The sequence below is a fragment of the Pteropus alecto genome, unplaced genomic scaffold (assembly GCF_000325575.1).
Source record: "Pteropus alecto unplaced genomic scaffold, ASM32557v1 scaffold311, whole genome shotgun sequence".
Classification (NCBI taxonomy): Eukaryota; Metazoa; Chordata; class Mammalia; order Chiroptera; family Pteropodidae; genus Pteropus; species Pteropus alecto.
Window position 1 is genome coordinate 1,896,921 of NW_006431916.1, and position 11,661 is coordinate 1,908,581.

Sequence of the window (11,661 nt, forward strand, 5' to 3'; positions counted from 1 at the left end):
TTGTTTTCTCATATTGTCATTTGTCTTTTGACTAAGTTTATTTATTATTATTTTTTTGTAGAAATGTTTTGATGTAGTTGAATTGATCAATTTCTTTGTCTTTTGAGTTTTACATCTTTCTTTGAAAGGTTTTTTGTACTTTGAGATTATAAAAAATATTACTTCTTTTAGTTTTCTGACTTAATTTTTATATTTAAATATTCCATCTGAAGTTAATTTGAGGGTTTCAAATTCAACTTGGTTTCTTTCTTTTTTTCTTTCTTCTTTTTTTTCCCCTTTAGATGGCTGTCCAGTGTCCTTATGTCATTTATTGGATAATCCCCTATCCCCTAAATTGGTTGGAATGTTACTTTAATCAAATGCTGCATAGAATGTTACTTTAATCAAATGCTGCATGTTTCTTGATTCTGTATGGTATTCTGTTGATCAATTTGTCTATTCACATCCATTATCACTTTTAATTACTGCACCTATATAAATAACATAGAGCTAATGTCTCCACCTCATTACTGTTTTTCATTTTCTTCTTGCATGTTGGAGTCTCCATACGTATTTTAGAATTAGTTTTTCTGGTTTATAAGACATTATTATTATTATTGTTACTATTTTGTAATTAGCCAATTATTTAAAAGTCTTGTCTCTGTCAGCAATTTTCACAGTGGGTTTTATGGAACATTGGTCCTATGAGGCTGCTTCCCCTAAAGAGAATTCCATGTCAGATGTTTTCGAGAACTGTTGCATATTATAACTCCTCTCTAGGATTCACAATACACATTAATATATCAAAAGCTCTTAAAAGTTTAGTAATAAAGAAATCTATTTAACTTTTTAAACTGAATTTCTCAGACTTATTTGAGCACAGTATCCTTATTTTGGTACAAAATGTTTCTGCAGAGTATTCTGTAGAATATATTTTGGGAAACATTGATCTATCATTATGTCTTCTTCATCTACATTTCATAACTCACTGTAATCTGGCTACAGCCCCCAGTTTCTCTTAAAACTATTCTTGCCAAGGATACTAGTGACTGCACCAGATGCTTTTAAAACTTGACCTATATGGATTTTCAACTTACTCATCGTCCATCTTTTGATATTTTCTTCTTTCTTGACTTTGGTGAAATTGTCTTTTCTTTCTATATTTCCTTCTTCTTCTTAGTCTCCTTTCTGGGGTCCTCACTCTACATGCTCTGCCCTGTGCTTTCTGTGTAGGACATAGCACTGTAGCACTGACACTGAAGAAGGGCCAGGTTGGGACCCTGTAGTAGAGGCCTCACGGAGTCCCTGGCTTCACTTTTCCTTGCCCTAAAGCTTCACAATAGATTGTCCCCAGTGGCTTGACCTAGAGCTTGGAATGTCCTCTGCCATGGAAAGTTGCCCTGAAACTTATGATTAATGCCGTTATGCTTACTAGTCACAATCCTTCTGGTCTAGCGTTCTTTCCAAACTACTCCCATCTTTGTTCTTGGGTTGCTAACGCCACCGGAGGACCATGTTGCCAGAGGAACGGCTCCGTGAAGCATAACAGACCCCCTGGAACCATCATGCAGCACCTGGAATAATGCCCAGATTTTCTCTTAAATACTTACCTAAGCTGGACTGAGAAAATAAGGCAGTTTTAAAGGTGTAACTTGCTGCCTTCTCAGATCACCAGTGCTCTGACAATAAACACTTATTCTAAATATCCCAACTCCTGTATTGGTCTATTGGCTGAGGGGTGCAGGCAGCACGGGCCGGACTCGGTCGTTCTCAGGTTTCAACACTATTTGCTGATAACTCCTGTATCTATATCTATAGCACACTCCTGTTTTTTAACCTTCAAACATCTGTTTTCACTAGTGTTTGGTAGACTTTCTATTTGGCTTATCTCACCAGCCCATCTAGCTCAGGCCTACCTCACAGGCCCAACAGTGTTAAAACAGTCTCTGCTGGCCTGTATAGTGTCTGTGCAAAATTGTGTTTTGTGGCAGATGTAGCCTTTGGCAAGGAGAGCTCCAGCTGGATTTTTGCCCTGACTTTTTCTTTTTGTAGGAGATAGTTTCATAACTGTGCAAGGTACTTGGCTGTAATTCTTAGATTTGTTTTCCCTCTTGTCTCCCTGAATACTGCCTTAATTCAGGCTCTCATGGTTTTTGGTCTAATATCATCTTTTTGCTTTGTATTTCTTTGTCTTTTTTTTTTCTTCCTTTTTTTTCCTTGTAGGTTATCATTTTAAAATGGAACTCTGGTCAACTGACCCAATTAATGTCTTTAATTGTTTCCCATTTCCTTTCATATAAAATGCAAATGCCTTAGCATTGCACACAAGACTTTTCCTGATCTGGCCCTTCCTTGTATACATTTTCACACTGTACTAGGTACTTAGTGCCGCTGGTTTGCCCTGCCCTCTTAAACTTCTTCATCGAATAGTATCTTCCCATTCCCCATATTTTGATCGGCTAATTCCTCTTGGTCTTTAGGGCTTTTCTCAGATGTTACCTTTTACAGGAATCCTTTCTGATCCCTACAGACCTAGTTAGATAGCCTTCCTTTATTCCCTCATGCATGTTTTTATCATGTGTAGCAGTTGTGTTTGTGCTATATAGAATTTATCTACTTGTCTGTTGGTTAAAATTAGAGCTCCTGAGAGCAGACATAATGTTTTCAATTTCTTTTTCTCAGGGTCCTAGGGCAACAGTTTTAAATTATACTCCTGGGATCTTTTAGGTGTTTTCTAAAGTATTTCTGGGCCTTTATCCTCTTCTTGTTGCCCTCTTCCTTCTATCCCCAAAATACCTTTCCCTCTTTTATCTATGGCTTTACTTTTTTCTTTTTTATATTTATCATTCATCAAAGATTTTGTTTGTTTAAAGAAAATGTTCTGTATCTGAATGGAGGAAAAGGAAGAAGGAATGGAAATAGAGGTGGGGAGAGGGAGGAAAGGAGTGAAAGAGGAAGGAAGGAAGGAGGGAAGGAAAGAAGGAAGGAAGGAAGGAAGGAAGGAAAGAGAAAGAAAGAAAAGAAAAGAAGGAGGGAGAGAGAGAGAAAAAGAGTCAATCCAAACACTTGGCACAATGCATTGGAGAAATATGGCTGATTAATCAATTTAGACATCTGCTTTGATAGAGTGATATTGAAATGACCAACATTACTAACTCAGCATACCAGTTTACTCCCCTTTCCTCCAAAATACCACAGTTTTTAAAAAATGTGAGTGTCTTTTACATAGTGCTTGTTCTGCCTGAAGTTCCCTTTTCTTCCTTTGAAGAGGTGCTTTAATAAATTTTTTGGAGTTAACTTATTGAGATTGAATTTGACTTAATAAAATGATTTTTTGTTGTTATTAGACAACCTCTGGGTCCTGGAAGGTCAACTTTTTTGGTACAGCTGTCCTTTGACTTTACTCGTTCAACTAAATAATTTGTAAAGTTATTTTTAACCTGATGTAATGTCTTTCTTTTTCAGCTTGTGAAGCTTTGTATTGCGATGATTGATACCGGAAAAGCCTTTTGTGTTGCAAATAAACAGTTCATGAATGGGATTCGAGACCTGGCACAGTATTCTAGTAATGATACTGTAGTTGAGGTTAGTATTTTAAAATTAGTTAAAATGCTAAATACAATAAGACATTAATTACTTATGCATCTATTGACCTTATGAAGAGTTATAGTGGTCCTTTAAAATTAGAATTAGAAAAGCTGTCATTCGTTGCCGTTATCTTGTATAATTCTGTCTTCTTGGATAATTAGAAGTCGATGTTTGATTTGAGTTGTGAATGTAAGTTTACTTGCTGCTAGGTGAGCTGAGGCATCTACAGGAGGGCTGGAGCAGGGAGAAGAGGATCATACTTACTAGGAGGCTGCTTATAGAGGCAAGCAGAAAGCATTAATCTAAAAATAGTATCTAACTATATGTATGGGGGAGCTGTATAGGAAAGTTTTGATCAGCTCGCTATGCTGGGTTAGCCTGTCCCCCTTGCTATACTATGTGGCATTATGATATTCCTCTTTCATGAGGAATAATAATAATACGTGAAGAAATGGGTATAGTTTAAGTATTATTTGATCCACAGATGCCTAAATGGGCACAGTCTCGTTACACTTAATTTTACTTTTGGGCTTATATTTGTCATTCCTGTTTGTTAGCATAATACTATTGTCAGGGCAGTACTGATTCTTTGACTATTCTAGGGTTTTATGTTACTACCGGTAGACTTGACCTCTGTAGAGCATGTCTATGAGGTAGTGAGATTGTCTTTAGAAATAAATGTTACTGTTTAAAATGTTAGTTGATCTTCCTGTTAGAAATTTTAAAGTAACATTTCTGTGGCCTATTTTAGTGGCTCTTAAATGACTTCGTTTTCTTTTGATTTCTTTCTCATAGACAAGTTTGACCAAGTTTTCTGACAGCCTTCAAGAAATGATCAATTTTCATACAGTAAGTGTCAGTAAGAGGTGTTACTATGACCATGTTAGTTATTTTAGTACTTTTCTTTACTGGCAGCATTTTATAAAATTACTTGTTGGAATTCAATGACTTTGATTTGTCAACAGCTTTTTAGTTGGGTGGATCTAAAATGTGTGTGTGTGTGTGTGTGAGAGAGAGAGAGAGAGAGAGAGAGAGAGAGAGAGAGAAAGTACACATTTTATTTCTCATTCTAAAATAGCGAAGTTATATATGAGTACACACCCATAAAAGTTATTTTTTTTCTTAGAGTTGTACCTTCGTTAGTTTTGAAATAATTATTTCAAGAACAAATTGTAGAAGTCATTATTCTAAATTTAGCTATTTCTTTTAATACTTACAAATATATTCCCTTTGTCTAATCAATTGCCAGTATTAAAGACTGCTGTACTCTTTGACATATTTATATGTATGTTTGAGACTTGAGGGCATTTTCCTTCAAGAATGAGGAATATATATTACTTTTGTGATGCCAGAAAATTCCTTTATAAATTTTATAGAAGTGTACTGGTAATATGGTACCTTATAAGCTATGCACTTCTTAAAATATTTTAAAAAGCTTACCATATATACCTGTTATATAATTATTTATTCACTGCTTCAAAATTTCTTGGTAGCTGTCTGTAACAAGAATATCAATACATATTCTTTATGAAATCTGCTAATTTTTGTTCTTAGTTAATTTGATTTTCTTTATTTTTATATACATATATTTTGGTGAACAGATTAAGAATGAATTTATCTGATAATACTTATTTTAATTGTAGTTCAAATTTTAGCTGTACCAAATTGGTATTACAAGTATCTGCTTCAATTCCTGCTTTCATTTCTTTTGAGTATATGTCTAGGTGTAGCATGGCTGGGTCATATGGTAATTCTATGTTTACCTTTTTGAGGAACCATCAAACTATTTTCCACAGAGGCAAAACTATTTTACATTCCCATCAGCAATGTATAAGTGTTCTAATTTTGCACATCCTTGCCAATACTTGTTATTCTTTATTTTCTTTATTATAGCCATTCTAGTAGGTGTGAAGTGGTATCTCCTTGTGGTTTTGATTTGCTTTTCCCTCATGAGTAATGCAGTTGAGCATCTTTTCATGTGCTTACTGGCCAATTGTGTATTTTCTTCCACCATTGTTACTGTTGTTGTCTATTCAAGTCCTTTGCCCATTCAATTTTTTAAAAACTTAATTCTTTATATATTTTGCATATTAAACCCTTATCAATATATAATATATATTATGATATATAAATATTTTCTCCCATTCTGTAGATTCTTTTCACTTTCTTGATAATGTTCTTTGATGCACAAAAGTTTTAATTTTGTTAAAGTCCAGTTTATCTGATTTTCTTCTGTTGCTCCTGCTTTTGAGATCATGTCCAAGAATCCATTGCTAAATACCAGATCATGAAGATTTATCCCTTTGTTTTCTTCTAAGAGTTTTATGGTTTTAGCTCTAATATTTTATACCAAGTTGGTTTTTAATGACTTCTTAATAATTCTCATTTTGCCTTTGAATGAGCTTCGAAGCCAATGTATGGTATATTTGATTTCTCTTGAAATCAAGCCATCTTTTGGATTCAAACTTCTTAAAAAATGTAATATACTGAGAATTTTTTTTTTGGTAAAAGTTATTGATTTTCAATTAACATGATAGGTTAAGTGTTTTCTCCATAATTTATTATCCTTTGTAACAGTCCTGTTTCTGATATTTTTTAAATCAGTAAGTCTTATGTTATTGCTTTATATGAGAATACCTTGCTCTTTGTTAAAGTTTTATATGTGAAAAGTTATAGTTAAGATAAACTTTTTGGTAAAAAAATTGTTTAAATGTATGTTGGAAGCTTTCTTGTTAAGAAATCTTCCTTCAGAGTATTTTATAAATCTCTTTCTCAAATCTTTAATAATCCGGTTTGTTTGAAGCAAGGTCCGTAAGCATAATTTGCTTCAGGAGGGTAGAGATTGATCTTTTCAGTGACAGTGTTAATATGCACATAGTTTCCCGAACTGAATCCAATAATGTAGTTTTTTTGTTTTCTAAAATTGAAAGCAATCAATGTTTCTTGACTTTAACGTTGTAAAAAGAACATAACTTAGATTATTATAACATAAATTAGAGACAACTTAGATTGAGTTTAGGTTCCAATTATTAGCTATATAATTTGGTCAATTTACTTAATCACTTTCATTTTTCAATTTAGTGTTCTGAAAAATCAGAATAATGGAATTTGCCATGCCTGTATGTGATAGTTTGTAAGGAACAAAATGTGTGAAAGTAGACTCTGGAGAGAACATTTCTTCCTTTACTATATCTGTCGGCATCCATTTAGGGAAATAGAGACCACTTAGGGTATTTCTAATAGAAAGGTTTTAATATAGTGATTTGGTCACAAAAGTGTTAGAAGAGTTGGAGAATATAAAAAGCCAAGGTAATGCCACCTAGAGATTAGTAAACATGGGAAGTAGCTATTGCCCCTAGGGCTGGTGGGACAAAAGTGAAAGTGGTGTTAGCAGAGCCCCCAAGTACTGAACTGTTGAAAATACTGCCATTGTTACCAAGCCAGGAGGCTGGGAGCTTGCCTTCCTGTTGCTCTAAGAGCCAAGGAGCCTACAGTGCCATTGACACTGTCCCTGATGGTCACCGATGCCTCTGAAAGTTGGAGTAGCTCACAGTTGCTCACTGATGATTGTGTGAGAACTGAAGGAGAAAAAAAAGTGGCTTCTCCTTATCTCCTGCTTCTTTATCTAACATTGGCTCCCATTGGCAAAACCTAACCTCTTAGCTTGTGTGGGGGTCTGGGAAATATACTTTGCATATTTCTAGCTCCTGGCAATATCGAGGAGGAGTCTGTGGAAGCGTGATGTAGTGGTGACAGCCAACAACCAGCACACCAACCGTAAAGGCTATGGTTTTAAAAATATTTTTGGTTGGCAAATTATTGTGAAACTTAACAATTATTATCCTTAAAAGTTCATGACTTTTTTTCATATACTCCAACTCCAGTACATTAGCAAAATATACCCCAAATCCAGCTATCAGTTTCTCTGCCACCTTCAAGTCTAAACTACTCCACCACCTCTTGTGTAGTATTATATAAAACCCTTCTGACTTGTGTTTCTGCTTCTATTCTTGCCCTTCTACAGTGAGTTCTGTATATGGCAGCCAGAATGAACTTTTAAAAAATATAAATTAATTCACAGCACTCCCCTGCTCTCTAGCTCCCCATCACACTCAGGATAAAATCCTAACCATGGCCTGCCAAGCCCTACATGATCAGGCTCCTGCTGATAACTGCCTAATCGCATCTCTACTCTCTGCCTGGTGCAGCCACTTGGGCTTTTTGTTCTTTGAACATGGCAAAGTAATCCTCATGTTAGGGCCGTGGCACTTGCTACCTGCTCTGTGTGGAATGTTTTCCCTCCACATCTGTGTGTGGCTAGTTTCCTTACAATATTTCTTCCCTTTCTGTAGGTCTCCTTCACTTTTTTTAAGTCATTACCTCTCAGAGTTGCCATCCTTGACTACCTTACAATCACTTTCTGTCATTTTACCCTGCCTTTCTCACACACACACACACACACACACACACACACGTATACGAATATAGTCTGGTTTTTAAATAGATGTACTTATTTTTTTTATCTGTTTTTCTAAGTTCAATGACTACAGGCACTGTTATATTGATCTCTGCTACTATCACCTAGAAGGGTTTTTGGTAGAAACGAGTTACTCATGGCAGGTTTAGGGAAACTGAGATTATGAATTTATGAAAACTCATATTTTTTATAGTCATTAAATTAATAAAAATATGTTAAATCAGTAGGAAAGCACATTGGATAGACAATTAAAAGTAATGCTCTTTTAATTTTTCTTTTTCTGCTGCTTGTACTTGAAAAATTTTAGGATCTCAGTTTTGACTGTAAAATATATTTTGTTTTAAAAAGAAAATTTGCAAACTAAGAGGAGATCACTATTTGTCTGTCTGTCTAGAGATTTAAAGGCTATAGGTTGGTAAGCTTGTGTGTGCTTACATATATATATACTTATATAATTACACATAGGGAATTCTTTATCTAATATTATACCCAGATGTTCTGCGCTTTTCTGTTTTTATTACCATATTTCTTTTTACAGCATCTCAGAAATTCTCCTTCTAATAGATATTCATATGAAATTGTTAGACCTTGGTTCATTTTCTTTCATTTTCTTTCCTTGTATGGTTGTTAGGCTGTCTGCTTTACCTGGCCTTTTTGTTTCCTATTAACAAATACTTTTATTTTTTCTCAGTAGGACTAACTTGTGTGTAGTTGAATCAGAATTCTTATATTTGTGGTAAGAGTTTTTCCCTCATCATAACACACTGTATACTTCACATTAACTAGAATATAGATAGGGATGACACGTATCTTGTTTACTGTTATATTTCCAGTACTTGCACAATTCTCTTCCCGGGGAAGTCATTTAATTTTTCTAAGCTTTACATTCCTCCCCTCTAAAATAAAAGAGCTTTAATTTTATAATAAAAAGATGACTTTTGATTATAAAAATTCTAAGATTATAAAGCATTACTTATAAGACTTAAACATGATCTCAGAGTCACTTGTTAAAATGTGGGGAAAACCTAGTTACAGAAAATGCTTTATTTTAGTAGCAATTTTTACAATGAAATTTTGATTACATACCAGTAGAGGATAGAGGAGGCTTTATATGATAAGATAAACTGCTTTCTAAAAGATAATAAATACTGGAATCTGCTTTACATTCTGCAGCAGAGCTCATAACACTTAGGTTTTGGTATATCAGTTTGTGTCAGGATAAAAGGCTGGCTATTCTAGAGATGTCATTTATGAATGACTTTGTGGACTTAAGTAAATATTGAAATAATGGAACCATTTGAGGTATTAGCCAAGTAAGATTAAACATAGTTTGAGATTAGATTATCTAGTCATTTAAAAAAATTTGGATTCTTTCATGATTTATTTCCTGTGTAAAAATATATAATACTGTTTCTTATTCCTTACAGAATGAGAATTTCCTAGGATACTCTAACTCTTATGTCTTAATAAGATTCCAACACATGCCTTTTCCAGAGCTGGTCATGTATACTACATTCTACTGAGTACTAGAGTTGATTTAATACTGACCTGTTTTCCTGGAATATATAATTTGTGTAACCTCACTGATGACCCTTGGATTCTAGTTTGCCATTGGTATAAGGAACTTGAAGTATTTATTTGATTATTATCTTTACTGAATGAAGCTTTAAAGTTGAATTACTGCATCAATTTTATGAAAATATGTGACTTTTTTTGTTTTGATTTTTGTAAGTTTGATTTTCTATATTGTATCTGCTCAATCATTCAACAAATGTTTTTAGGTAATGAGAAAACAGGTAAGTAGTTTTGTGATTCCCAACTGTTCTTATCTCATGGCACAGATAGACATTGGTGGTTGATTATATTTGTATGGGACACTGGAGAAAACTGGTGGGGGACATGAGGGTGTCATGTCCTGAGTGTTGGTGAAAAATATTTAAATTTCTTTATGGAATTATGTTAAAATAATTAATATTTAATAAATAATGTTTTCAGTAAAATTATGTTAAAATGAAACACATAGTGTTATGGAAGATAGTACACATTGAATGTGTATAACACTTCCAAATTATTTTTAAGAAAATTTAATGAGAAATTTGAGCTCACTTCTGTGAATATGACTTTAAAAAAATAGGTGTTATACAGGATATGGTTTCAAGCAATTCCTGATCAAGATTTTAAAATTGATGATCTTTTCAAATTCGTGGTCATTGTCAGTGATGAGAACTTTGTCGGTATAAGTAGGCATATTAGTGAAAGGCAGATGAGTATTTATTACCCATTCCTCCTGATTGACAGGATAGCTGTTTTTTAATGTAATTAGAATTTAAATAATTTCATCTCTTTAAATTTTACTTTAAAGGAGCAAATCATTCATTAAATGGAACTACTCTTCCTCTTCTTTCATTAACACATGTAATGCTTAAGTTTTCTGGGATAAATTGAATGTATTTTAAATAAAATAATAAACTTTTCTGTAGGTATATACAGAATTTGCCCTACCTACTCTATACCCCATCACACCCCACTTCTACCCACTTTTAATCATTCTCTTTGTAAATTCAGATTACAGCACTAACTCCCTAGTGACTTGGTCTCAACCTCTCATTTCCAACACTTCAAATCCATAGTTTGTTAGTATATGTTGTTAGAAATGTCAAGGATTGCTTGAAATAAGTTCATCAGATTGCAGAACACCAGTTAAGTAAGCCATCTTTTAAAATCAATAATTGGCATTAAGCAAATTTTCATGTTTTGTTCCTCCTAAACTTTTGGAATTCTACTTTTAACTCATACACTTAGGCAAAGTTCTTCCTTTGGAAAGCCAGTACACTTTTGTATAAAACAGCAGAGCAATGTTCTTATATCATTTCTTTACAAAAAGCTAAAAACAGATGAAGCTAAATGTTCTGAATATTTTGTTTATATTCATGGGTCATTTTGATAATATTTAATTTGAAATTCATATCTACATACAGACATATATGAGAGATCCTTTTGCAATAATATAGTACTAGATCTTCAGAGTTTCCAAATGAATTCTTAATGTAAACTTCCAGTTTGCTGTCATTGTGGCTGTACTATCAGTATGCAAAATTACATATTTTTATCATGTCTTTTTATTTTAAAGTTTTCATCCCTGGGAGTTTGTTTTGGTACTTTGCAAAATAATCAATCCTCTTCTAAGATAATCTTCTATGTAGAAATTTTAACTATTGCTGTTAACTTGAGCACAGTTATGAACAAGTAGAATCATCACTTAGCAATGAAAACTTTGATACAGTTGTCTTCTGAGATAGTAATTATTACTGTCTATCTGGCATGTCATCAAATGCATCCGTTAATTCTTTTATTCTAATCTGGAACCTTTTTTATTTCCTTTGCTTCTTTGAAAATGACAAAGTTCCTATATTTTCCTTGCAGGCTGATATATTGTGCAATTTTGTAATGGTATGAGGCATTCTGGCTCTAAGTCTTAATTATGTAACCTTGTAACTAGCTTCTTAATATGATATTGTAACTAATCTCGTAAAAGAACTTTCCTTCCTTCCTTCCTTCCTTCCTTCCTTCCTTCCTTCCTTCCTTCCTTCCTTCCTTCCTTCCTTCCTTCCTTCCTC

At 33.7% G+C, this 11,661-nt stretch overlaps 1 protein-coding gene across 2 annotated transcripts in view; it reads left to right on the top strand.

Moving 5' to 3' along the window:
- The window catches only part of ACAP2 (ArfGAP with coiled-coil, ankyrin repeat and PH domains 2), a 125,775-nt gene that overhangs the window by 57,722 nt on the left and 56,392 nt on the right, over window positions 1-11,661 (top strand). For both annotated transcript variants that reach the window (XM_015600309.2, XM_006906162.3), the window contains exons 3-4: window positions 3,445-3,564; window positions 4,363-4,416. In XM_015600309.2, the coding sequence (XP_015455795.1) occupies window positions 3,445-3,564; window positions 4,363-4,416 (174 nt within the window). The remainder of the gene's footprint in view (window positions 1-3,444; window positions 3,565-4,362; window positions 4,417-11,661) is intronic.